The 27,137-nt window shown below is 37.1% G+C and overlaps 1 protein-coding gene across 1 annotated transcript in view; it reads right to left on the bottom strand.

Annotated features, from left to right (window-relative positions):
• The window catches only part of TOP3A (topoisomerase 3alpha), a 63,691-nt gene that overhangs the window by 21,247 nt on the left and 15,307 nt on the right, over positions 1–27,137 (bottom strand). Inside the window, exons 9-16 of the mRNA XM_089169149.1 lie at positions 20,821–21,000; positions 20,158–20,286; positions 16,172–16,246; positions 13,377–13,466; positions 13,087–13,191; positions 12,532–12,566; positions 8,119–8,248; positions 2,865–2,917 (exon numbers count right to left, since the gene is read on the bottom strand). Of these exons, the coding sequence (XP_089025275.1) occupies positions 2,865–2,917; positions 8,119–8,248; positions 12,532–12,566; positions 13,087–13,191; positions 13,377–13,466; positions 16,172–16,246; positions 20,158–20,286; positions 20,821–21,000 (797 nt within the window). The remainder of the gene's footprint in view (positions 1–2,864; positions 2,918–8,118; positions 8,249–12,531; positions 12,567–13,086; positions 13,192–13,376; positions 13,467–16,171; positions 16,247–20,157; positions 20,287–20,820; positions 21,001–27,137) is intronic.

Raw genomic sequence — 27,137 nt, 5'->3', positions numbered from 1 at the left:
CTTATCTGACTCAGCCAATTAGGGTTTTGACGTACTAGTCGGACCGACTTAAAGAGATTAGATGCATAATTCCACCGTTGGATTTAAGGTTTAAGAAGTCATGGAGCTCTCTTCCAAAAAGCAGCATGATTGGACACCGGATGACCGTTCGATGAAGGGCTTAATCGAAACTTGACAGAGACATTCAAAAATAGGATTTTTGCCTCTTCCTTCTCTAAATATAATTCTTTTTCCTCTTTTTCTTTCTTTAATCAAATCCCAAATAGGAAATAAGATATTGAAGTATGCAAGGACTCTTTTCTCCATTTGGACTCTCTCAATAATATCTCTGTAGATTTGATTAATAATTTATAATCTCAGCTGTAGATCAAATTTGCCTTCTTTATCTCTTCAATATTTCGGAGTTGGCCCATAATCACATCTCTAGCCCATCATGCTCCAAATCAGGCCCATTTTCCCATTTGAGAATTTGAATGGACCTCTTGATGTGTAAAATTGCATGATTCATGTCCAAAACTCCAAATATTTGCTTAACTATTGAAAAGTCCTAAAATTTGCAAAAACAACATAAAACCCAAGGTAGCTCCACTCTAAGTGTGTAAAATGCATGCTTTATGCCCTAAGATTTCACACATAAATGTGCTCATCAAGATCTCCATCATCTAAACATCTTGCCCAGTCTACATCTGTATATGCCTCAATGTTCAAGTGTCTATGAGCTGAAATCAAAATCCCTTTTCCTGGAGTGGCCTTCAAGTACCTCAAGATAAGATACACCGTGTCCAACTATAAGGAGTAGGGATTATGCATATACTGGCTAACAAGACTAACTTCAAATGTGATGTCTAGCCTGGTATGAGACAAATAGATCAACTTTCCCACCAACTTTTGATACCTCATCTTGCTAACTAGTTCTCCTTCTTGTGCCTTCAAGTGTAGGTTTGGCTCAACAGGAGTCTCATCAGGCTTACATCCTAGCATCTTAGTTTCCTTAAGAAGATCCAATGTATACATCCGTTAAGAGATACACATCACCAGCAAAAAATGACAACTCCAGCCCTAGGTAATATTTGAGTTTTCCCATATCTTTGATCTCAATTCAGTCCCTAAAAAGGTTTTCAAAGCTGAAATCTCATCCTCGCTGCTGCTTGTGATCATAATATGATCCACATAAACTAGAAGTACAGAAGTGTGGGACCATCTCTTTTGATGAACAGAGTGTGGTTTGCATTCCTCTACTTGTAGCCATTTCAAATCATGGCCTTATGAAACCTTCCAAACCATGCTTTTTACTTCAGCCTATATGATGCCCACATCAATGTGCATACTTTCCCATGAGTCTCAACAATGGAATACTTAGGTGGCACATTCATTTACACATCCTCTTGGAGTTCTCCATGTAGAAAAGCATTATTAACATCTGACCGTTGTAAGCTCCATATTGCACATGAAAGAACAACCCGAATTGTGTTCATCTTGGCAAACAGGGGCAAATATCTCTTGTTAGTCAATTCCATAAGTATAAGTAAAGCCTTAGGCCACCAATCTTTCTTTGTACCTTTTAACAAGCTCATCTGCTTTGTGCTTGATCACGAACAACCTAACAGTCCACTTTCCTGTAGGCAAAGTCACCAATTCTCACTTTTTTATTTTTCTCTAGAGCTCACATTTCCTCATCCATTGCTTCCTTCTAGTTTGAGTGAGATAATGTTTCCTACCAAGTGTTAGGAATAGAAGTAGAGGACAAAAAGGAAATGAAACTTTGAAACTTTGGGGATAAGGATTGATATGAAACATAATTGGAAATAGGGTGTTGGTCCAAGTCTGTGGCTACTTTCTCAAGGCAATTGGTAGGGATAGAGTAGGGTAAAAAGAGGGATCAAAGATAGGCTCACCTTTAGAGAAAGGCTCACATGGAGAAACTTGTACTTCAGGACTAGGAGCTGAACCTCCCAACTGACTTGGCACAGAAGGGGGTGCTCGTTGCTTTATTTGATAAATCTTTAGAGGTCTTTGCTCCCCTTGCACATCATCTAACAACTGTTTATGTCCTATCACTCCATCTTCAAAGGAGGATCATCTGCAGAAATCTCAGGAGAAATATTGAAGGAGGAATCCAAATTGGAACCTCTTCATTCAGACTCTCCCCTTAGAAGAGGTGTACAGAAAAGAAAGGAACATGTTCCTAGAAGTCTAGAACACAATATCCATAGAGAGAAAGAAACAACAAGAACTAGGATATAACACTTATACCGTTTCTATGTAGGAGGATAATCCAAGAAAATGCATTGTATCCCACGAGGATCTAAATTACCATGGATATAGTGGTTTCGGGCAAAGGCAACACAACCAAAAACCTTAGATGGTACTTCAAAGGTTATTGTCCCTAAAAGAACCTCAAGGGGTCAGTTGGTTTCATGCCATTGCACATGGGATATGTGAGTTGTTATAGCCCAAGAGTCTTTCACAAGACCTTGGTGTTAATCCAACTCCCCAATCATGTTCTACTATAATAGTGAACCTATAAGTAGCATTGTCCACAACCCATTTCAGCATGACAGGACAAAACATTTCATCAAGGAGAAGAATGAGAAAAGATTTATATCTATTCCACTCTATGATGTGAAAGTTGGGCAAGTTAACATATATGGACCAACTTAAGGGAGAGCTTTCAAGCTTATTAAGTATATCTGGTAATTTATTTTAGTTATAAGGCTCAATTTGCAAGTACTCTATTTCCATCATTATAAATAGGACATGGTTGTGTCCTCTGGAGGAAGACATCATTATTTTCTACGACGCTCTTTCATCATCAGATGACATAACTTCAGTGCATCAGTAAAGACTTAAATCTAAATGATTACCTCTCAAAGAAAATTGCCATGGCTTCCAAAAGTTTTGCTTTGTTCAACCTCGCCTGCAAGAAATCCAAAATCTAAGACTGATAATCCATTTCTAATAAAATATATTAATAGCATTCTCTAACTAATCAATGAAAGAAATCTCAGAATGGAAAATGCCGAATGACCTAACCATTTTAGATTCAGAAGAAGGTGAAGATAAAAAAAAACCAAGCATCATGTATTTTATCCATGAACCAATGATCCCATCCTGGTATTTATATACTAGTCTTTGACAAAATCTGCATCACTACCTGAACTAATAAGAAACCATCAAAAACTGTTGACAAAATCTGCATCAAGGCATTTAATTAGACGCGAGCTTCGGCACCATGGTCAGTGGAACACAGTTGTAGACTAAGGTCAAGTATCTAAACAGACTTTCAGCAAAAATTGTAGGGTTAAGGCTGCATACTAATATCCACCCCCCTCCGGACTTTGCTTGTGCAGAAGCCTTTGGTTCGCTCTTTGCTCTTCAAACAGGGAATGCAGCTTTCATCATGAAACTTTCGATTTTAAATGAAATGAATTTCTATTTGTTTCACGCTATAATCCTAAAAGGAAAGTTTTAGTTGTAATGAAGAGGATTTACAAGTATAACAGTCTGACAAGTACTTCAACTTAAGTAGATGGGAATGGTACGGGGGCAACATAAAGAAAAGAAAGAAAAAAAGAACTCTCAGCTACTCATAAACTGCAACAAGCCAAACAAACACCCAAGAGATCTTCGGTGGTGCTGAAAAACTATAACATTAAATGCCATTAGAAGAAAACGTAAATAGAGATGGGGAGGAACCAAAATCAATAATATCATGCTTCCCAAGAACCAATATAGATGGTCAGAAACTGCAATTATCACCTGAATCTCTCTCAATAAAAAATTAAATAATTAAAAAATAATTAAAAAAAAAAAATCATTCATGCATCATATCATGAAAATCACTAATCCACAACCAGCTCATTCCTATTTAATCAAAGCCTCCACTCCAAGAATCTCATATCTCAAACTCTGAACTATCCTCAACCATCTTGTGCCTATTTTATCACACATCCTCACTCTGAATTATAGAAACAAATTTTGGACAGTCCAGATAGTCTCACTATGGCTATGAAAATGAAATGAAAGGTTCCAAGGCCCAATCCATATAAAGCCCCTGCCCAGTGTTCAAGGTCTCACACCCAGAAGATCTTGTCTCCCCCCCCCCCTCAAACTTCACCAGAATTCTTCTCTGGCCCAACTGCCCTTTTTAACAGCCTTACACATACACATTTTCAAATCAGTGGTGACATTCCTATTAAAATTTCAGATTTCTTTTGCCAAATCCTAAGCAGCATATACTTATTTACCCATATCTCCTGATTCTCCTGAAACATAATCCAGTTGATATAGCCCTACTCAAACAAGATGTAATTCCACATTCTCATGTTTAATCGCATTCCCTTGATTGTCCAGCCAGAGCCAGATCAATACACCCATCACAAATTCATGAAATATCCACACCAGCCATGGTTCAAGCACTCAGATTTAGAGCCTTACTTGTTCAGCAAAAAAATTGAGATCCTCCCAAGGTACCAAGATTAAATCATATTGATTTTGCTAAAAAGCAAATTATTTCCCAAATCTTGGCAAGTTCTCAAACTATTACACTAGCTTCCCATGTTTATACCCATAACTATCATAGATTGAAGTGTTCTATGAAATTTCTCAGGCCAAGATTCCAATTCTTTAACAAACAATTAAGTACATCAAAGAATATATATCACAATTACCAATCATTTTGTTGCTCATTATTTGTATTTATCAAAGTAGGATCATGAAATATTTGCGGCTGAGAAATAGACCTATATCCGCAAGAAGAATCGATACAACAAGCAATAGTCCAAGTGCCCACAACAACAAGAAGCCTCAACCCAACTAAATGGGGACAGCTACATGGATCCTTGCCTTCTAATTAGCTCTATTTGAGAGCATACTAGACTCAAGGCCTCAGCCATATATATCATTTCTCACCGCTTCTCCTAAGGTTATTTTAGGTCTGCCCCTAGCTCTTATAGTTCCTGTGGTTTAATTAAATCATGCCTTTGTAGAGGGGCACATGAAGGCCTCCATTGAACATGGTCATGCCACCTCAAATGACTTTCTCGTAGCTTATCATTTATCGGAGTTACTCCTAAACCAACTCTAATATGATATTTCTTACCTTATCCTTCCTGGGTTTTCCCACTCATTCATCTTAGCATCCTTATTCCTACTACACAGAGTTTATATATATTATGCTTCTTAATAGCCCAACACTTTGCACCATACAACCTAGCTGATCATTCAACGGTTCTATGGAATTTCCCTTTGAGCTTTAAGGGAATACGTCGATCACACAAAACCCCGAATGAACCTCTCCACTTCATCCACCCTATTTTAATCCTTTGTGGAAACATCATCCTTTATATCACCTTCTATATTTATAAGTGAACCAAGGTACTTAAAATAGTCACTTTGCAGGATCTTCTTCTCATCAAGTTTCATCATTTCATTATCCATCAGGTCATGACAAAAGTTACACACTAGATATTCCATTTTCATTCTACTTAGTTCAAAACCTTTTGATTCCAAAGTAGTTTTCATAGCTCTAGCTTGTGTTAATCCTTACTCTATCTCATTAACAAAAAGGTCCAAAACAATATCATCTACAAAAATCATACACCAAGGAGGCCCATTTTGATTGTCTTTAGATAAATCATCTATTATGAATGCAAATAAATATGGGTTTAAAAGTTTATCCTTGAGGTAATCCAACGGTAGTCGGGAACCCATCACCTTGTCCCCCCACCGTTCTCACACTTGTTACTGAACTATCAAACATATCCTTAATTGTATCCACTGAATTACTTGAAACATTTCGTTTCTCTACTACTTGCCAAATTAACTCTCTAGGGACTCTAATATAGGCTTTTTCTAGGTCAACAAAGACCATATAAAAATCTTTCTTACACTCCCTATAACCTCCCATAAGTCTCCTAAGAAGGTAATTAGCTTCCATTGTAGATCCTCCTAGAATAAAACCAAATAGCTTCTCCCTAATAGTGGTTTCTCATCTCAAATGGGTTTTACTTAGTCTCTCCCATAATTTTATAGTATCACTCATCAATTTTATGCTTCTATAGTTATTATAGACATGAATATCCCCTTTGTTTATGTAAATTGGGACCATGATGCTTCTCCTCCATTCATCTGGCATTTTCCTCATGTTTATAACTTTATAACTTGACTAACCAAGCTAGCCCATGGGTCCTAAGCTCTTCCATTCTTCTATTGGGATTTCATTTGGACCTTGTGTTGCCTAACTTCCATCCTTTATGGTGCTTCTTTTATTTCAGACTACATAATTCTCCACATATATTCAAAAGTTGGGCCATAGTGTAATCTTCCAAGACGCAAATACCCGAAGTATTTTCATTTTGTAGGCTAAAGAAATTAGCTTCCCATCTTTTTTTTATGTCCTCGTCACATACTAATACCTTACCATCTTCGCTCTTAATACATCTAACATGGTCGAGATCTCTACTCTTACAATGCCTAATGTTGGTCATTTTCTAAATAGCAGTTGAACTAGTATTACCATACTTAGTTTATATTTTTAGTCATTGGAAATATACTTTGCAAAACTATGGCAATCTTTTAGGTGTTTTATTTTTTTCCCCGCCCTTCCAACATTTCCCATTGAAGGTGTTATGTTTAGGAATCAGCCAAGGATCATAACTCCAACTCTCCAAGGCAGCCTAGGGAGTAAGGCCTTTAGACCAAGTTATACATAAAATCATGAAGTGGGAAGGAAACATTAGGATTTTCATAAATTACCATTTACAAGCTGTTGCTGCCTAGTTCTCTCCAATGGATGTTGGTTTAGTGTGTGATCGACATTGGTGGGACTGGTATGTGATCCAACTGACTCCTTGATGGTGTGAGGTCCAAGAGGTTTGAATCAGAGCTCCCCTAAGTCCCTTCCAACTGCTGAAGATCTTCCTCAGATTTGTCAAGGTCAAAGTTTTTATTCAAGGTCTTAAAGTTACCAGCAGCCACCAAGGATTCCCTACAACAACAATAAGTTATTTATCCCCAACCTCCATTCTTCTCCTAATCCTCACCTAACCTTAATTTTTTTCCCCTTTTATATTCAATTCCCCACACCTTAAATCAACTACATGCCAATCCAGCCATCAAAGTCCTTCGTTATCTTGACCAAATCACAACCTAACCTAAGGAGAACTTGATGTTGTCCTCATAGACGCTTCCTAGGAAACCATAATTCTCATCCAGCCCAAACCAACCTTCACTTTTATCCCAAATTTGGATCAATTTATCCTCCTCCCATAGTTGGGAACTCATTCCAAGCCTCATCCCTAAATTTCAGGTAATAAACCCTAAAAACTGAACTTCATCTATTTTGCTGAAAATTTCAAACCCAGCATTATTCATCCATCTACAAAACTCTGAACCTTCACTTATAGCCCATCACTCACTTAGTATAACCCAATTATAAAATCCTGACTCTAACCTATAATCCTAACTTGACCCAAGAAACTTATTTTGGCCTGTTCAAACTTGGACTATATTACTAAGAGCATACCCTGTTATTGCGATCAAATGTCTTTTTATTTTTTTTTTTCCCTTTTTTTAAGGGGTGAGGGGGGGGGGGGATAACTATCAAATGTGGTAGATAAGTTAATGTAAAATGAAGATTAGCATGAAATATCTTGATTTTATTTCTCATGACTTGTAATAAATTAATAGCTATCAAGGCCCACTCGCATATTTATTTCTTCTTCATATAGAACTGTTATTCTCCCCTCAAGCCAAAAATAAAGATCAGAATATGATGCTAATAGTTTGAGCAGAAAACGCAAGTGATGGTACATGAACAGCGCAACAATTAATTATGAACATGACAAGAAAAAAAAAAAAAAATTCATCTAATAGCCTCGTCAATATTACAATGTTCTTCAATTTTAGCCAGGTTCTGCAAAAAACAAGAAGACAACATCACAAACTGGTGTGGCCAAATTCCAACTCATAGCTGAGAGAAACTGTTAGGAGCTAGTCCAAGATAGCACCCCTGTATGGATAAGAGAGTTTGGAAGTTCCATCATCCGAGTTCCCAAATAGTGGATAACGTGACTTTTTGGCATTTATATCATATTGACAAGTCTTGTACAAACTTACATCCAAGAAGCAAGCCTTCATCTGCTGCAAGCAAGTCTCCAAGACTTCATGTTTCCTTTTGCTGCCTAAGCTAACTGCTTTCATGTCACACTCCATCATTGATCTAAGATAAGGTTTCCACAGTTCATACCTGAAAATTTTGTTCTTAAGATACTCATAACAAACAAATTATGGAGCATGAAACGTAAAAAGGATGGACATATAGCCATCAATGGTTTTTGTGAGAGAATCTCCCCACAGGCCTTATTTTCCCATTACACTGTAGGTCAACCATTGTTGACATTTTCAGGACACATAGTCCACACAAGTCTAAAGTCAAAAGCATATTACCATAAGGATAAATTAAAATAAATAAATAACTGAGACTATAAGAGCAGTTTTGAAGTCAAAATCATAAACATCAAGATGCAATGCAAATTGTTCACAGTGTATCAAGCACAGGGTTGAGATGGCCATGATAACTAGAAATGGTCCCTAAACCAATGAAGATGCATTTTGAAAATCAAGTTGCAATTCATATTGGAAGCTATGGAAATTTTCATCAAAGAACCAAGCATATTGAGGTCAATTGTTATGTTGTGTGGAATATAAGTTTGCAAAGGATTGTCTCAATTCCATTTGTCAACTCCTAAATCAGATTGGTTATGAGTACCTGTATCACAGTTGTTACTTAGTGAGGAATTAGCCTGTGTTTCTTGCATAGTTCCAGAACTCAAACTTACAGGCCCAATTTGTTATCCCAGAAAACCGAGCTGGGGAGAGATCTCAGCAAGTTGGGGATGGAACTGAAACTGATATAACCCATTTGGGAACTTTTGAACACAGAGGCACCATCAGATATATGATAAAATTAATCCAAATCAGAGTTCGATTTCGGAACTTTGGTTGAAATAATGTTAACTGCTACAAATTGTAACTAAAAGTCTAAACTACCCTATTCAAGGATCAGAATGTCGGTTTCGAGGCCAGTTTCGACCAGGCCAGAAACCGAGATATGCTAGTTTCAACTGAAATTTGGTTCGTAATTTGGAACATTTCGACCCAAGTTTTGACAATAGGTTTCGACCCTTATATGATGTGTTCTTCATCTAATTTCTTGCCTCCTACCTATTTAAAGCATAATAAATACAAGGAACTCATATTTTACTTAAAAGAACACTAACACATGAAAGGTTCTGAAAAATACAAGCTTTGTAAAATTGAACAAACTATATTGCATACATGAATTATTTGATAGAAAGTTACATATACATCAAAATACAATAGCCAAAAACAAAGTCTTAGAATTCAGGTCCAAGTTGAGTGTCTAGTTCAAATTAGTGGATCCATCTCCTGTTTATAGTAGTACACTACAACAACAATAAGCCTTGTCCCAACTAAATGGGGTTGGCTACATGGATTCTTGCCCTCCAATCAGTTCTATTGGAGGCCATGCTAGATACAAGGCCTAAGCTATACATATCCTTTCTCACCACTTCTCCTAAGGTTATCTTTGGTCTACCCCTAGCTCTTCTAGTTCCTTCAATCTGGATTATATCACTTCTTCGTACAGGGGCATTTATAGGTCTCCGTTGAACGTGGCCATGCCACCTCAAACAACTTTCTCGAAGCTTATCACTTATGGGAGCAACTCCCAGACCAACTCTAATATGATCATTTCTTATCTAATCCATCCTAGTTTTGCCATTCATCCATCTTAGCATCCTCATTTATGCTACACTGAGTTTATCTATATGATTCTTTTTAACAGCCCAACACTCTGCACCGTACATCATAGCTGGTCGAACAACGGTCCTATAAAATTTTCCTTTAAGCTTTAATGGAAAACGCCGATCACATAAGACCCCGGACGCACCTATCCACCCTATTTTAATTCTTTGGGAAACCTCATCCTCTAAATCACCTCTTTTACTTATGATTGAACCTAGGTATCTAAAACAATCACTCTGAGGAATCTCTTTATCGTCAAGTATCACCACCTCATTATCTGCCCTATCATGACTAAAGTTACAAACTAGATATTCTGTCTTCGATCTACTAAGTTTAAAGCCTTTTGATTCCAAAGCTACTCTCCATGATTTTAATTTGGTATTAATCCCCACTTGGGTCTCATCAATCAACACAATATCATCCACAAAAAGCATACACCAAGGGACCTCATCTTGAATGTCTTTGGTTAATTCATCCATTACCAGTGCAAATAGATATGGGCTTAAAGTTGACCCTTGATGTAGCCCAACTGTTATCGGGAATTCATTACTTTGTGCCCCCACTATTCTAACACTAGTCACTTAACCATCATACATATCTTTAACTATATCTACATATTTACTTACAACACTTCTTTTCTCTAGTACTTGTCATATTAACGCTCTAGGGAATCTATTATAAGCTTTTTCTAGGTCAATAAATACCATATGAAGGTCTTTCCTACATTCTCTATACCTTTCCGTAAGTCTCCTAATTAGGTAAATAGCCTCCGTTGTAGATCTTCCCGGCATGAACCCAAATTGGTTCTCCGTAACTGTAGTTAAGTGTCTCAAACGGGTTTCAAATATTCTCTCCCATAATTTCATAGTATGGCTCATCAATTTAATGCCCCTATAGTTATTACAGCTTTGAATATCTCATTTATTTTTGTAAATTGGAACCACGATGCTTCTCCTCCACTCATCTGGCATTTTCCCTGTGCTCATAATCTTATTAAACAACTTAGTCAACCAAACTACCATGGGTTCCTAAGCTCTTCCATACTTCAATTGGGATTTCATCAGGACCTTGTGTCTTGCCGAGTTTTTTCCTCCTTAAAGCTTTCAATGACATGTTATGCCTAAAACTGTCCAAGAACTGATTCACTGCATTTGTATAGGTGGGATCATCAACATAATGTAGACATCCCAACCTACGAAACGTGTCAAAAGGGAAAATACTCTATAGTCTATACAACACCAACTCAAGCCATCAACAAAGCAAAAATCAAGGCCATTCAAGTCATCAACAAAGCTCTGGCCTCCATTTGGCCCTGTTCGAGGCGGTCTTTTGGGTTTACTCATGATGGTCTTGGATTTTGAGGAATTTTTCAGGCACTTCCATTTGCGATCGAATTAGTAAGCTAGTCTATTGTGTCTCCATCCATCACATATGATGGGAGCACAGTGATGAACCTCCAAATCCCGCTCTATAGACATGATTTGGAATGCCATCTATTCTGATGTATCTTCTAGACTGATAGCTATCCCCCATCCCCCAATTGATGATACCCCAAGGAACAGGCTTATTGTTGTCTCCTGGAGTCTTAGTTCTTCTTTTTGGTCTTCTTCTTAAAGACCTTGTTCTCTTGTTTCCTCTTTTAATATAGTTATTTATTCATCCAGAAAAAACAAGTCATCAACAAAGCAAAAAATAAAATCAAAAATCAAAAAAAAATGGGAAGTTTGGAACGGCAAGAATCTTCCAGAATCCCCCCAACAAGCAAATGGTGTGGTTTTAGACAAAGGAGTTACTGATTTAGGGTGAAAAAGATGTTGAAATCACAAAAACCAGCAAAAAAATGGTTTGGGGGTCAAAACTCAAAGGGTGAAAATCTGGCAGAAGTTGTCGAGGTTTCGACCTATTTGATCAATTTTGACTATTTCATTCAAAAACTAGTGCTTTTTCAATTGCACCCAGATTCTAAAGCCGAAATTTCGGTGGTTTTGACTGAAATTTATACCATGCCCTATTCTAAACATAATTTAGTCATAAGAAGTAATTAAATCATAGTTTCATGTAAATTAACTTCAATAAACATTAGAAATGTCCAAATTAAAGTCACTTGGATGTGCTTGCAAGTAGGCTAGAGTGGTTATGAATGTAAGCTAGATGTAATAGCAATCATCTCCAGGTGCAACTCCGACAAGTTTCTCGAGAGAAGTCAACCAAAATTTTGAAGAACTGAGCTTACAGCAGCTAAAAGCAAGACCTGATTGAGTAGGGGCAAGATATGACAAATAGATCAAGTTGTGGTCCATTTATGTATTCAGTTGGATAGAAATCTGGTTGAACAAAGACCTCAGGTTGACCAAGATATCTAGCAAGTCAGGATAGTTTTTTAATTCATGATTGTTCTTGTCCTCCCTTTCAGAATAGCAAGATCTCATGAATTCTCAATCTATGGTTTCTTGGCAATTGTCTCAAACCCAGTATTGGAGATTTCAGTTCCAGGTTATCTAAGGTGCTGCTATTATCGGAGTTAAAATCAATGTATATGTAAAATTTTCAATTTGTACAGTCATTAAGTACGAAAATCAGCTAACTGCCAAATTTATTATGCACCTCAATCATTTTACTCTATTTCCAAAGACACACAAGGGGAACTTCATATGTTATCATAAACAATATCAGCAAGAAAAAAAAAAAAGAACAAACACATACCCCATGTCATCATATCCCATCACCAGTGCCTCACCCTGCAATTCAATTAAAAAGAAATTAGAGAAACACAGCATGCAGTTATGTTGTCAATAGAATCATTTATTCAACTCACTCAATGGAAATCAACAATTGAACACTTCTCTATCTTTTCTTTTCTTTTCTCTTTTTTCTTCTTTTCTTTTTTTTTTTTTTCCCCCCCCCCCCCCCCCCCTCTCCCCACTTCTGAGTGGTTGTTGGAAGGATTAAATCTATAGAACAGTTGAAACTCTCTTTCCCACATGCAGAATGTTAAAGTCTTGCTTTAAGACCTATACAAGAGTATGCGTACTTAGAATATACTTGCAAGAGTAAATCCTCTAAGTGTTGCAAGCAACTAGAAGAAATAGCATATCAGATTTAATCAATCTTTAAAGAACTATAAAGAAGAGCTTGTAAAATAAACCGTTCACTTAGTTCTAAGTTAATAACAAGTTAACAACATGACCAAATAAATGCATACTATAGAAGGGGGGTAGAATGCAGTAAACAATAGCCTCTAAAGGGCATAACAATTACAAGATTTGTTGGTGAGAAACGAGTGTTCTGAACTTTAGTTGCATAGAATCGGTCAAGCAGCTTCTTTATGTGATCATGCATTGTTGCATCAGTACCAATTCCAGCCTAAGAAGAACCAAAAAACAGGAATTACAAAGAAAGAACTTAAAATAAATAAATAAATAAATATATATATATATAAACAGAAATAAAAAAAAAAAAAATTTTTTTTTTATAAAAATATTTTATATAAATATATATATATATATGCATGTATGTATATTAATGATGCAACTGAGGATCATTCTCACCTTATCCATACAAGTCAGTAAATCAGCTTCACTTAAAAGAGGGGGTGGTCTTGTAACACCAGAATCAAGAGTCAATGCCGTTGGGTTAAACTGCAAAATCATCAATAGCTTGCTTGTTTACACTTTCAGTGACTAAGAATTATAATATTAAGGAATACAGATGTTTATTACAAGGAGAACGATAATTGTAGTCTTAATGATTAATTAGTAAAATTATTTTGTTATGTTACTAAGAAATATAATATTAAGGAATACAGAAGTTTATTACAAGAAGAACAATGATTTTAGTCTTAATGATTAATTATTAAAATTAGTTTGTTATATTACTATTGTTATTATTACTATTATGGAAGAAACAGTGCTACCTCAGGCATGCAGTGCGCAGCCTCTGCACCTAGACACAAGGCAGAAAAAAAGGACCAGAATGCCCCCAGAGGTTTCCATCTTTCAATGGGGGCAGCATGGTCATTCCATGTGGTCCTATGTCTGGACTAGGAGACCACGTGCTGCACCAGCCTACATAGCTATCTCTTTCCCTATTATCATAAATGTAACAATGTTAGTAATAGTAACTGTAACAGTGATGATATGGTAATGGTAAAAGTAGTGGTAACAGTAACTGAAATACGCAAATAAAAGTAAGATTAAACACCAACAATAAGGGGAAGTCTAAATGCTTTGGATACATCTAGCCTGTAACCAAATCAAGCTTCTCAAATGTGGCAAAAAGGATTGCCCCAAGTGATTGAGGAGTGCAGTATTGCACAGTGCACACCCATCTCACAGGTTAATTCAGCCGCAGACAAGTAGCAGAAGTGTCTCAAATGTGACTTCAAAGTTACAGAAATAACAAGAGGGAAAGGAATCTCTGACCATGAGGCATATCTGACACCTATGTGTAACCATGTGGGTGTTTATTATTCCCTTTCTCAAGGAAAGAGAAAATAAATTAAGTGGGAAATCTTCTCATTCCCCATACCTTACTCAAAACTCCCCTCAAGAATTTAACCTCTGATTTCCCCAACAAACTGAACTCTCACATTTTCATCTCCCCTGCTTTTTCAAAATGGCCAAAGCCGCCAAACTATACCTGAACCAGTTAGCAAGAGGGATAAATTTGCCAATATCCCTGTCTCCTATTTTGAATCCTTCCTCTTTTTTCTTTTATGGTGGAACAAAGCCGTCCATTCCACTGTTAAATGTGCATGCAAGAGAGAGACAGACAGACAGAGAAGAAGAAGAGAACAGTTCAAGCCAAGAAGAGATATTTCTGAGTCTCTGACACTCAGACAGGTATTTTCTCTAATTCTATATGGATGGGGAATGATTAGCTCTGAGTTTCAGAGACTTGAATTGAGATAAGATTGATAGCAAACTAGGAAGATCGCTGTTCATCATGCAGAAAATTTCCCCTTTTTCTTATTACTTGCACAGCCTGCATTAACCATTTTAGGAATCTATCATCAATTTCTGCAAGTTTTTAACTAATCAGCCACACAAACACATTCTGCAGATTTTGGGCCAAAAACTTACCAAGAATTATCTTAACCAAGCACTTGAAACCACTGTAATGTCTTGTCTACCTAGGGAATTGCTCATAATATATATAGCTATCTCTTGAAATGAGAGATTGTGACCAGTTAGAAGATAAATTGGATTGCATTCACCTCTGGCTTGCCATCTCAAAACCATCACCAAAAAACGAAACAAAATAAAAATAATAAAGATGTGAGAGTTCACTTTGTAGGGGAAATCAGAGGTAAAACTTTTGATAGAGGACTTTGAGTGAATAAAATGTAAGTATAGGGAAGTGATAGATATTTTCCCTTAAGAAATCCTACGTAAGCACCCACAGGAAACACCTCATGTTCAGAGATACTAGCTCGTAAAAAATAAGCCACTAGATTCCATTAATATGGATGGCATTCTTGTGAATTTATTAACCTCTAAACTCATTCGTAATTGCTAACTAATCTCAACCTTGTCCCAGCTAAAGTTCAACCAACAAGATGCATGGGGGCATCAGCCACATGGCCCATGCAAATTCATCATGTGGCATGACATTCTATGTTATTACCAGGCTTACTAGCTAAATATAAATAACTAAGTTTGGTGGACAAGTAAATAAACCAAATTTTATTATTAGGAAATGAGGTGGCAGAAAATCTGGCATATTAGATTTGGTGTCCTAGGTTTAGCACAAGGTCCCATCCAATTTGTGCCATTTCAACAAAAGCTGTCATGGCATTTAGGCACCAATGCATCTCAGGTGTGTTAGAAACTAAGACAATACCAGCAAGGAGACAAGGCATCACTGGATGCCTAGGTGCTACTGTAGCACCTGGACATCTAGCCAATTCCTTGACAACTATGATTTTAACAATATGGAATTATGGATAAGGAAGGTCCAACTTGGCTAAGACATGTATCAAATTTGTCATTGCACAAGATTATCCCTAGTGCATTTCCAAGGCCAACCTACTTTTCCTTAGACTTTCAAACAAAACTTGATCACTTTTTCTCTGTTGTAAACCCTTCTCGGCAGAATTTTACATGTGAAAGGGGAAAGCAGGACCTAACTGTGTAGCAAATTTGAACATCAACTGAACTGCCAAGTGGCTGATATGAGTAAAGTCATTTTTTAACCACTCCTCTCTCTCTCTCTCTCTCTCTCTCTCTCTCTCTCTCTCTCTCTCTCTCTCTCTCTCTCATTATTGTTGTGTATGTAAAATACAGAAAACAATTAGTAATATCTAGCAAGAACCAGTGAAAGCTTGTGTAGATTCATATCAAACCTGTTGTCCAACAACGTATGTCGGGATTACAGAGCCTCCCCAGGATTCAAATCGATACACATCCAGGTAATTTTTCTGGAAGAAAACAAGGAGGATAATTGAAAAACATCAATGGAATAAGATTCATGAAATTCACTAATATTACTAAGTACTATTCCTACAAAAGTGAAGAAATATATCAAATGAAAATTTTTTACAAATAAGTTTCAATTGGTTAAATTCTCACAAATGGACAGTATCTTTACTAGTATTTAGATTATCTTTGAACACTTTTACTGTTACAAGCTGTTTTCATCTACGCTTGCAACCAAGGGAAGGGGACTGTATTGCTATCAACAACATTTCAAGGGGCTGCTATTGAACTCTTCCACTGATAGAAACTCCACCAGTGTTTGCTAATGGTCCTAAGATTGGTGCGTCAGGTTAGCAGCCACCACCAAACTATTGGTGTATTGAAAAGTGGGCAAGGGTTAGCTAGGTCTACTCTAAGCAACACACTGCATGGCCCCCAGATGCAGTGACAAGTAAGCACGGATTCTCATATCATGGACAGCTGTGGGTAAAGAAACTAGTCCAAGAGATTAGATTAGTGTTTGGGAACATTGGACCATTAAAAGGTAAGGGCCAAGAATTGATTACATGATGTTAGGAGACATAAGAATAACATAGCATGTATTTAAGAAACCAAATGAAAGGGTAAAAAAGCTAAGGAACCGGATGAATTTAGAGTTCGGTACACATGGGATAAAAGTAATACATATGGAGTTGGCATAATAGTGGATAAAGATTTAAAGAATGATGTGGAAGATGTTAAAAGATTTGGTAACAGAATTACACTCATCAAGGTTGTGTTAGAGAAAGAGGTTGTAATTATAATCAATGCTTATGCACCTCAAGTAGGGTAGTTTAAGTAATAAGTTACGATATTGGGAATACATAATAGATTATTGCAAGGGTTTCGTCAAGGAGAAAACATTATTTATAGAAGGTGACCTAAATACACATGTTGGGAAAGATCATTGAGCCTATGAAGGTGTACATGGAGAATTTTTCTTCGCAAAGAGGAATGAGGGGCTCTCAGTTTAAGATTTGGTGTAGCTTTTAATTTATCCACTGTAAACACTTTTGAAAAGAGAGAGGAGACTTTAGTTACCCTCAAAAGTGGACATCAACATAGCAAAATAGAATTCTTTTCTTCCTAACAAGAGGGTGCAGCCCTTTCTCTTTCTTTTTTTTTTTTTTTTTTTTTTGGGGGTGAGCATGGCACAGGTTTTGTCCTTGTTTGGTTGGCTCTTTCCTCCTTCAGTTAAGCCTGCTTAGTTGAAGGGGGCAAAGAAGTAAAGCACCCAAGGATGCAGAGGATCTGCAAAGGTACAAATTTGCCTAAATAAAACTAAGAAGATTGTAACAAAAGGAAGGTCAGAAAAATACAAAGATCTTTATCAAAATCTAAGCACAAAGGAAGACAGAGCAATATATACGAGGGCTAAAATGAGGGAAAAGAAAGAGTAGAGACTTCAACCATGTAAGATGTTTTAAAAGTGGAGCTGGTAAAGTACTAGTAAGAATGAGGAAAACAAGAAAAGATGGGAAGATTATGTCTGCAGCCTTTCTAACTTTATACACTGCAAGTAAAAATGTCTTGGAAGACTGCATTATTCATGAAGGCATCACGTGTCATAGAAACATTCAAAGAATTTGGGTGCCTCAAAGGATGAAAGTAGACAAGTCACAAGGCCCAGATAAGAACCCAGCAGAAGCATGGAAAGTTCAGTATAAGTAGTTTATCTTGGCTGACGGATGTCACCTGACTTGGATGAGGACCAATATCCAGGATCCTTGATGACTAGCAGGCAAATTTTGGGTTTACAACTCTTGCAGCAAGGGAATTATAGGCTGTCTAGGAGGTTCTAGGGTTAGTAAGAGGTATACTAGGTAAAGGTAGGGTTTATAGGCTTAGAATTAGTGAAATACAAATCTGAACATTGTTTTTTTTTTAATCTCATATTCAAATTCCAGAGGTTTTAGGGTTTTGGAAATTTAGGGTTTCCAATTCTAGGGTTTCTAGGTGGAGGCTAGGGGTGGGGTTGGAGTCAGGTGCTAGATGGAGGGGAGGGATGGTAATTCTAGAAGGGGAGAGGATTCTGTGGTGGGGATTGATGGATATGGATTTTAGGGTTTGGGGGGGAAAAGGGTAGGCCAAATGGTACTGGGAGGGATTTGGACAGGTGCGATGGAGGGGAAGAGAGGAGGGAAAGCTTGTAAATGATCTCTTACCAGTTGAAGGACTTGTGGATGAAGATTGATAGGAAGAATGCAAAGAACAAAGCTGCCACAGGATAACTGCACTTGAGATACCCAACTCAATCCTTGCCCTCTTGTGGCAATTCCTTTTCAATAGTTTTTTTCATCAGAACTTCATTAATTACAACTTAGTATATTTATAGACTTTCTCAAAAGACTCCTACTAGGATTTTAACGACAAAAGCCAAAACTACAAGGGCTTCGTTTTTAAATAACATAACACTACTACAAGGACTTCTATTTTAACTTCTAACTAAAATAGCACTGCTACCTAACATAGACTGACTCAAATAACAAAACAAAGAAATAATTGGACTCCAAATAAAATTCTGACTGTAACTAGACCCAGCTGGGATCGAGTTGGCCTGCCCAAAATGACAAAAATGCCCCTGTTGTCGAACCATGCCCCTATGCTGCTTCACAGTTCCACGGGCTTCTGGGCAGCAAATCTAGGCCCTCTTTGGGGCTATGGCGACCTTCTTGGGATGGGTATGGGGACCTACATCACTAACCAAATTGTTTAACAAGGCTATGAGCATAAGAAAATGTCAAATGAAAGAAGGAGAAGCATCGTCATTCTAATTTACATAAATAAATGAGATAACTAGAGCTGCACTCTATAGAGGCATAAAACTAATGAATCATAGTATGAAATTATGGAAGAGGGTTATTGAAACCCACACTTGATACAAGAAACTGCTATTCCAAAACCAATTTGGTTTTATGCTAAGATCCACAATGATAGCCATTTATGTTACACTCAAGCCCAAAATTAGTTCCAATTTAGACTTTTCCTTTGTAGGCCCTGCAGCTGTTTATACTGGTGATTATGTAGGCTCTGGCAGTCAAGCGACTCAAGCCTACCTGTAGAATCATTGACTGGGTCAAGGAGAGCACCTGTTAGGGATATGTTCATTGACAAGAACATAGGGAGGCTTGTTGACTGTGGAAGATTTGTCAGCCTCTGTCCAATTGCTAGTCGTCTGAGGAAAGCAGGATCCAGTATCTGATACCATTATCGGATGTTTGGTAGCGATTGACATGTACTAAGTTATTATGAAATGCTTAGTTAACATGCTTTAAATTATCATAATATGCTGATTACAAGTGAGTACACTGGATAAGGTCCAAGCAAATTCAAGGGTTAAAATGATAAAGCTGGGAGCCTGGGAAGTCCAGGCTAAAACAGACTGTAAGTCTCAAAGCCTTGCTGAACGTATTCATTGGGGCTTATTTTATGGTATAAGAAACAGAGAAAGCACTGTGAGCCCCACTGTGCCTTGATTGGGACCATAACCTGTGTGACCATGATGAGGGAATAATTGCTACTAAAATAATATGAAGAAAGAATGTTAATGGAGTTTTAAAATGGAACAATGAGCAAAGGAAGGTATTGGACAGCTATGGGAAATAAAAGTTCTACTAGACCATGTTTTTAATTATGTCTTTCAAGTTACACATCTAGTGACCATTAAAATATATATATATATATATATAGAAACACATCCTTGATCTAGTACAATAATTACAGTTCTGCTTGCCCAACAATGATGTATATAATACAAGCATCTCAAAAGAAAGTTGAATAATAGTTTCATGCCCTCCAAGTAGTCAGATAAAAACCCAGCTCATGTGGCTATGGACAAATAGAATTTTAACTGTGTTATGTGATAGTCACTTACTGCTATTATAACGCACCCAGATGCAGAAAAGGATTCGCCAGCAATATCAATCGCAACAGTAGTCACAGCCCCTCTAGCTGGCTGTGAAACACAGGCCAGAAAATGGCGAACAACAAGCTCATACAATCTCTGTTGCCAATAACAGAAGAGATTTACATCACCAAAAAGAAACACTGTTTAGCCATTCTCAACCAAAACATATTTAACAAAAGAAAACAGATACTAATACTACCAGAAAAAAAAAATTTAATAATTATGGTTCGATTTTTGTACTGCATTTGGTTGCTTTCTTTTATGAGGGAAAGGAAATTCAAAGAAAGTCTGGAGATGCAACTGTCTGGTTGAATTGAAGGAAGAAAAACCAGGAAAAGATGACTAGTATTGAGGAAAGATATATGTAGTTTTGTCTCTCACACATCATATAAAAAAACAAAATTGAGGGGAAAAATTTGATCACAATTGATTTCTCTTTCTATCACAACGTGCAACTAATTTAACTCAAATCCGCATATAACCAAACAAGAAGGACGATTATTTCATGTTTACTCTTCATTTTGTTGGTGAAGTGCAATTGAACAAGCAGTGAAGGTAATTTCATCATTTCATTTTTCTCCTTTTCCCTTTCTTTCACCAGATAAAGCAACCAAACCTGTCATTACTTACATGGTGGTCTTGACTCCATCCAGATTCTCCATCAGAAAATTTTGTGGGATGAATAGGTGGATGTGCCTTGTCATCATGTCCACCACCAGTAGGATTTCTCCAAAGTCCTGCTTCAGGATCCAGTAGTTGTTGCGCATATGGGCCCCACACGGGATGCCTTAGTTGTTCTTGCACAATCCCCTGCAATCAATTAGATGTTCTACTCAGAATTTCCTTGACAAGGAACTAACTCAGATACTCAAATTGAATGGGAAATCATCAGCAATGTCAGCATGAATATACATCTAACCTCAAAAGTGCTGGACTAAATCTAATCAACGACATATTCCTTTTGTTTCAAATAGGATGCAATGTTGCTTACTAGTTAGGTTGAAACCTCAGAATTGGATACATGAACCGATAGAGTTTTCAAAGCTAAACATTACTGCCAATACAAATTTGGTGAGATAATAGTTCCACCGTGGCATGGATGAACTAAATTAAACTTCATCTCTTCAGTGAATAGCTGAAGCATAGAATTAAAAGAAAGTAGATGAAGAAACATGCTAGTCCCAGTGAAGAAATTGCTACACAAAACAGACAAAATACAAAAGCTACATCTGGCAAATCTGGAAAAAATATATATTTTGTCCATGGCATATTTAGATCTAAAAGACCTTGCTCCAGAATCAATATCAAAAGCAGCAATCTGACAGGCCATATCAAAGGATAGAATCACTGCCAATTCATGGGGAGTACTGAGGAAATTCAACATCAAAACCATGTTCGTAGATTGGTGATGAATTCACAATCATAGTTTTAATTTATTGTACAACCCCAACATGAAGGTTGAAAGTGCCATAATTAGATATTGTACAGGAAGGGTGATATTTAGAGACCTGTTGTACCAGACAGACGCAAGATGCAGCGAATATACAGATGGAAATGGTCAAGAAATATACAGAAATGCTTACAATATATGCCAATTACTACTACAAATAAATAATATGTAAAATATATCATGTATAAGCAGAATACAGTACAACATAGGATGGCAGTTCTTACATGCACTAACACCAAAAAGGATATCATTTTCAGTCAGGGGAAGGATTTAGATTCACATATTATTGCAACCAAAAAAAAGAGACTCAGTTTGATGTGTAATCATCCTGGTAGTTTTTCACCAACGAATATTGCAAATACAACACTAAAAATCAATGTTAGAGCCATAAATTTGAAGTTTTAATCAATAACTATTCTTGCCAAATTTGGTTTGTGTCCTTGATTGCATGGAACAAAAATCGATCGATATGGTCGAAATATCGATCGATATGTCTGCATTTTTGAATTCGAAACGAAATGTAGTAGTAGGAACGGAAAGTATCCATATCGTTTCGTATCGACCGATATATAGGTCAATACGAGTCGAAATATCAGCCCGATACCATATCGGCCCGATACCATATCGGGCCGAATGTTACCTGCGCAGCTTATAAAGTGTCCAAACCAAGCCACTTTTCGACCTATCGACGCTATTTCGACCTATCAAGCGATATCGCCCTCTACATTTCGACCTCCTTTGGAATTTTTTGCTGATTTCTCTTGCTTTCATCCCCTTCTACACCTAATTTCTAGTATTCCATTTCCTTCAAACACTTGATTTGCTCCTCCATTTGTGCATTTTCTCAAATCTTGCAAGGTGAGTAACCAACTTCCTCATTTTTTTATTTTTGTTTCATTTGTGCCTTAAATCATGTTAGATTGCTTCCAAATTTATGTATGTTTACTTTAGAGTGTTGATCTATGAATTTGTAGTGTCAAAATTATTTTTTTATTCTTCCTACTATTTATGGTGTCCCTCCCACTGTCAATTATTGAAGTCAGCCACTGGGACCTTATCAATATCCTTATCCTTCTCCTAGTCCTGAGAGCAAGGGTGCTCTTTCATTTGTTGAGCAGATCTTCCACACTATTCCACAGCCACAAGGCCCACCACCACTAGTTCCTTTGGAGATTCACAACTTCCCACCGCAAGGAAATCTTATGCATGTGGATGAGGCCACGTACAGAGATGCAATTGTTGACTATGTCCAAAACAATATGGGGCAAACATCATGGGAGTTGTATTGTCATTTGTATGGGGTGCAGACGGAAGAGGGAGACCTTGAGGCTTGAATAGAATAGACTTGTAATTCACTAACTTGTAAGTAATAACATTCTCGCTTCTTCTCTGATTCATGTACTATATACTTGGAATGTTGGATACTTGGATGTTACATTTTCAGTAGTTTTTTAGTAAACTAGTAGTTCTATAGTGTATATTATGCTTGAAATAGGTAGTATGCAAAAATCCAAATCAAATTGAGTGCATTTGAGACTCGAAATTGACTTTTCAAGAGTCAAATAAAAAGTATCCAATTATTTCGACCGAAACATGGAAATTTCAACCTTTTTCAAGGTCGAAATTACCAAATCGATCGAAATTTTTTCCTTGCTTGATTGTATGCTTTTAATCCCTTAAGGATGATAAAAAAAAAAAAAAAAAAAAAAAAAAAAACAACTTTAGTAGTCATTTTTGCCAGTAGAAACAAGGAACCAAGTTGATTTTGCCAACAGAACTTATGTAGAATGCCTTACAGGAGCTCTCAGCAAGTGTTTTGCAGCCACGGATCATGTTATGTAATTAATAAGAAATGCATTAAGCATGTCAATGGGTATCAATCATATTATGGTTCTAAGTATCATATCGTATCACCAATATAGGCAACGCAGATTGGTTTTGCACCTTGCCAGCACCAATTTCAATCATCTACCATATCGTTTGTGCAGTATACGCAAGGTTAGAAAGGTCAAAAATCCACATTTTATACAGAATCAAGGGGAAATCCATTCGGTACTGCTGATCCCCTCCAATACCAATCTGATATAATATCAAATTTTCCATCTAACACAACACCGGTTCCAATACCATGCACGAAAACCATGAACCACATATCAACTCATGCATCAACCCAATAATTCGTAGATATGGTGCGACTATCATACCATATTGATACCTAAGAGATACATTACATATCAAATTGCATTGACAGATATTCGGATACTAAAAACCATGCCAACATCCTAAAATCCTTCGAATATTTGATTGCATTTGCGAACTGATGACCAAACATGAACCACAAGTATCAATGTGTTGGAGACCAATTGACCATCACTTAATTGCTAAGCACCAAACAAAGGTGGCATTTTCGTCACAAATGAATAACAAGGAACCTATCACAAGTAAGAATCTTGAGCAAATTAATAGCCAAAACGGCAGCAACAAGCATTAAGACATTAATTTATTATCCCTTTTCTCTTACATTGGAATCTTGAAATGAGTAGGATCTTAGTTTGAAGCTAATGCTTCTTAGAATATGGGCGTGGCTGTCATGTAGCCAATGTGCCACTTAGGCCACAAGGAACGCCTAGTAGGGGTGCAAGTTTGGCCCTGGCGGCCTTGACCCGCCCTAAGCCCGCCCTGAGCCCGAATAGGGCTTGGGCTAAAGATTGTGGCCCTAAAGGCGGGTTAGGGCCAAGGGCGGGCCTGGGATTACTCTCTGGCCGGCCCAGCTCATCCTGGCCCGTCCTTGATTTTGGCCCTGATTTTGACCCTGATATTGGCCCTGATTCTAGCCTTGATCTTGGCCCTGATTCTGGCCCTGATCTAGGCCCATGATTTTGGCCCTGATCCTGGCCCTAATTTGAGTCTAGACCCTCCACCCATATGGAGAGGAATTAATTTTAATCCATATGGGTGAATACTTGACACATGTCAAATTTTAAAAACATGATCATGTTTTGTAGAAAATTAATAAAAATAATTATATCCTCATTACCAATGTAGTAAACATCAATCTGATTTTGGCCTAATCCTGACCCTAATTTTGGCTCTAGTCTTAATGTTAATTTGACCCTGATCATGTACTAGATTTTTACCCTAATCTTCATATTAACATTGATATAACTATAAGTCTCGATTTTGACCTTCAGTCATTTTGATCATATTAGACTATGAGTTCACTTTTTATATTATTTTTAAGGTTTTTTTTTTTTGAACTAAGTCATTTTTAGTTCCCAAAAAACATTGACTTTTTTTTTTGGACTAAGGCGAGATAATATATTATAAATAATAAAAAATAGTATATAGAGAATTAATATCTAACAAATCTACACCCCAATTTCTCATCATGAATATTGGCATCTTTCTTTTGCCTCCAATGTGATATTTCAGAAAAACTTATTAAGGACAGATAGTTGTGTTTGAAACTAAAATATCATTTTCTTTAATTATAAAAAAAAAATACCAATACTAAATTATCATTGACTTGTTAACAAGGTTTTGAATATGGATTTTTTTTGTTGAATAAGGATATCAATGGGAGATGTTTTCAATTTCCATCACCAAAGTAATGGGAGAGGTTTTCAATTTCCATCACCAAAGCAATGGGAGACTTTCAGAGCTCAATATAGAATTATGGAGTGTGAATGTATTTATGTTTAAAGTAACACTATCAACTTATTGACTATTTTATCATTTTGTAGGAGCTTGAAACATCTTATATTTCTATGAATTTTACTTTTAGTTTACTTGTGATACTTTTATGTATTTTTTTTATGAATTTACATTTGATATTTTAGGTTCAAGGATATGACGAATTAAGGCTAGGGACAAGGCCAATAAAGGCTAGGGCCAAGATAGGGTCAATCAGGGCCAGGGCCAACCCATCCCAACCCGGCCCAATTGGGGCCAATCAAGGCGGGAATGGGCTTGGCTTGGCCCTGTAGGGCTTAGGGCTAGGGACAATAATCCTTGGCCCTGAACTAGGGTCAAGGCGGGAATGGGCTCAGATTATAACATATAGGGCTGGGCTTGGGATTGCAAAAGCCCAACCCAGCCAAGCCCTGTTGCAGCCCTAACACCTAGATGCCCAAGGTAATGGGTCAACCTTTGACACATGAGCCACCCCCAACCAAAAAGATGAAAGAAACATATCTTGAAGACGGTAAACCTTTTCGGACAACAAAAACATGCCCAAGCCACAGCAAAGGAGGGTTGGTATGCTAGGTAGGCAGCCAGCAACAGAAAAAATCCAACCAAAATCTTTTTTCCTAAATTCCATGACCTTAGATGTAAATGCTATGCTAGGGCGTTCCCCCGTAAGCAATGCCTACACTATAAACCATATGTAGTTATAAGTGGGAAATGGATAGCTAATGCGTTCTCCATAAGCAACGCACCGCATTGGCACCCAAATGCAGTGACAAGCAGGCAAGGATTCCCAGTTTGTGGACACGTGCATGTATTGTTGTCAAAGAATTTGCGTAGGTGCGGCCACCTAGGCAGCAAGGCGGTTTTTGAACCGCCTTGTCCTTATGTGCAACCGCCTTCTTGATGGGCAGATTTTCAGCCACTTTGTAGCTTAGGCGCTACCACTTTGTCACCTTGTGCTCCGTATTGCCACCTAGGCACTAAAGCAATCAGTTTTTTGACATTTTATACATAAATTCTTTTTTTTTTAACATCAAATTTTAGTCTACAAAGCCATATATAAATTTAATAGTTATTTATCTTGGATTTGGAAATCAATGAATCATCAAATGGAGAACGATTTTTGGAAATTGGAATAATGTGATCTATTATAATCTATCCTGTTTGGTCAAAAAAGTGGTAAAAACAAACATATCAAATTCTTATTCGAATTCAAAAATAATTCGTTTACTTAAAAAAAGTCCAGTAAAAAACAATTCAGTCAAATACCGTATACGAATACCATTGTTATTTATTTCAGATTCGGGAATCATTAGATTGAGAATTATTCAGAATAATGCTGAGATGAACTCACTTATGTTTGTGTTTTTTTGTGTATAATCTTTCATAATTATGATTTTTGAATGTTTGTTTTCCTTGTAATAGAAATTTATCAGTTTAAAAGTAGTTGTATTGAAAAAAATTGCCCCAACTGCTTTGGTCTCTGTATCGCAGCCTAGGCACCGCTTTATCGCATAATCGCCTAGGCATTGCCCTTGTCACCTTGACAACGATGAGTGCAGATGAAGAAGCTATTCCGGAAACGTAGGATCAGATTGGCATCTTCGAACATAGGATCCTTTATAGGTAACTGATGTGAACAAGGGTTCACCCCCTAGCTGAAACCCTAAGTGGGACCCAAGTCCACTTCTAAGTGGCGCACCTAGGGCTGGTCAACCCTCTAAGAGGGGTATTTTGGTCAATTTCAGCTCTAAATATCTGCTGGAGTTAAAACTTCAGAATTTTATTTCCTAATTCTCAGGTAAGT

This window comes from Hakea prostrata, chromosome 9 (assembly GCF_041222555.1).
Source record: "Hakea prostrata isolate BN-2017 chromosome 9, UWA_Hpros_2, whole genome shotgun sequence".
Lineage (NCBI taxonomy): Eukaryota > Viridiplantae > Streptophyta > Magnoliopsida > Proteales > Proteaceae > Hakea > Hakea prostrata.
This window is presented reverse-complemented; position numbering and strand designations above follow the sequence as displayed.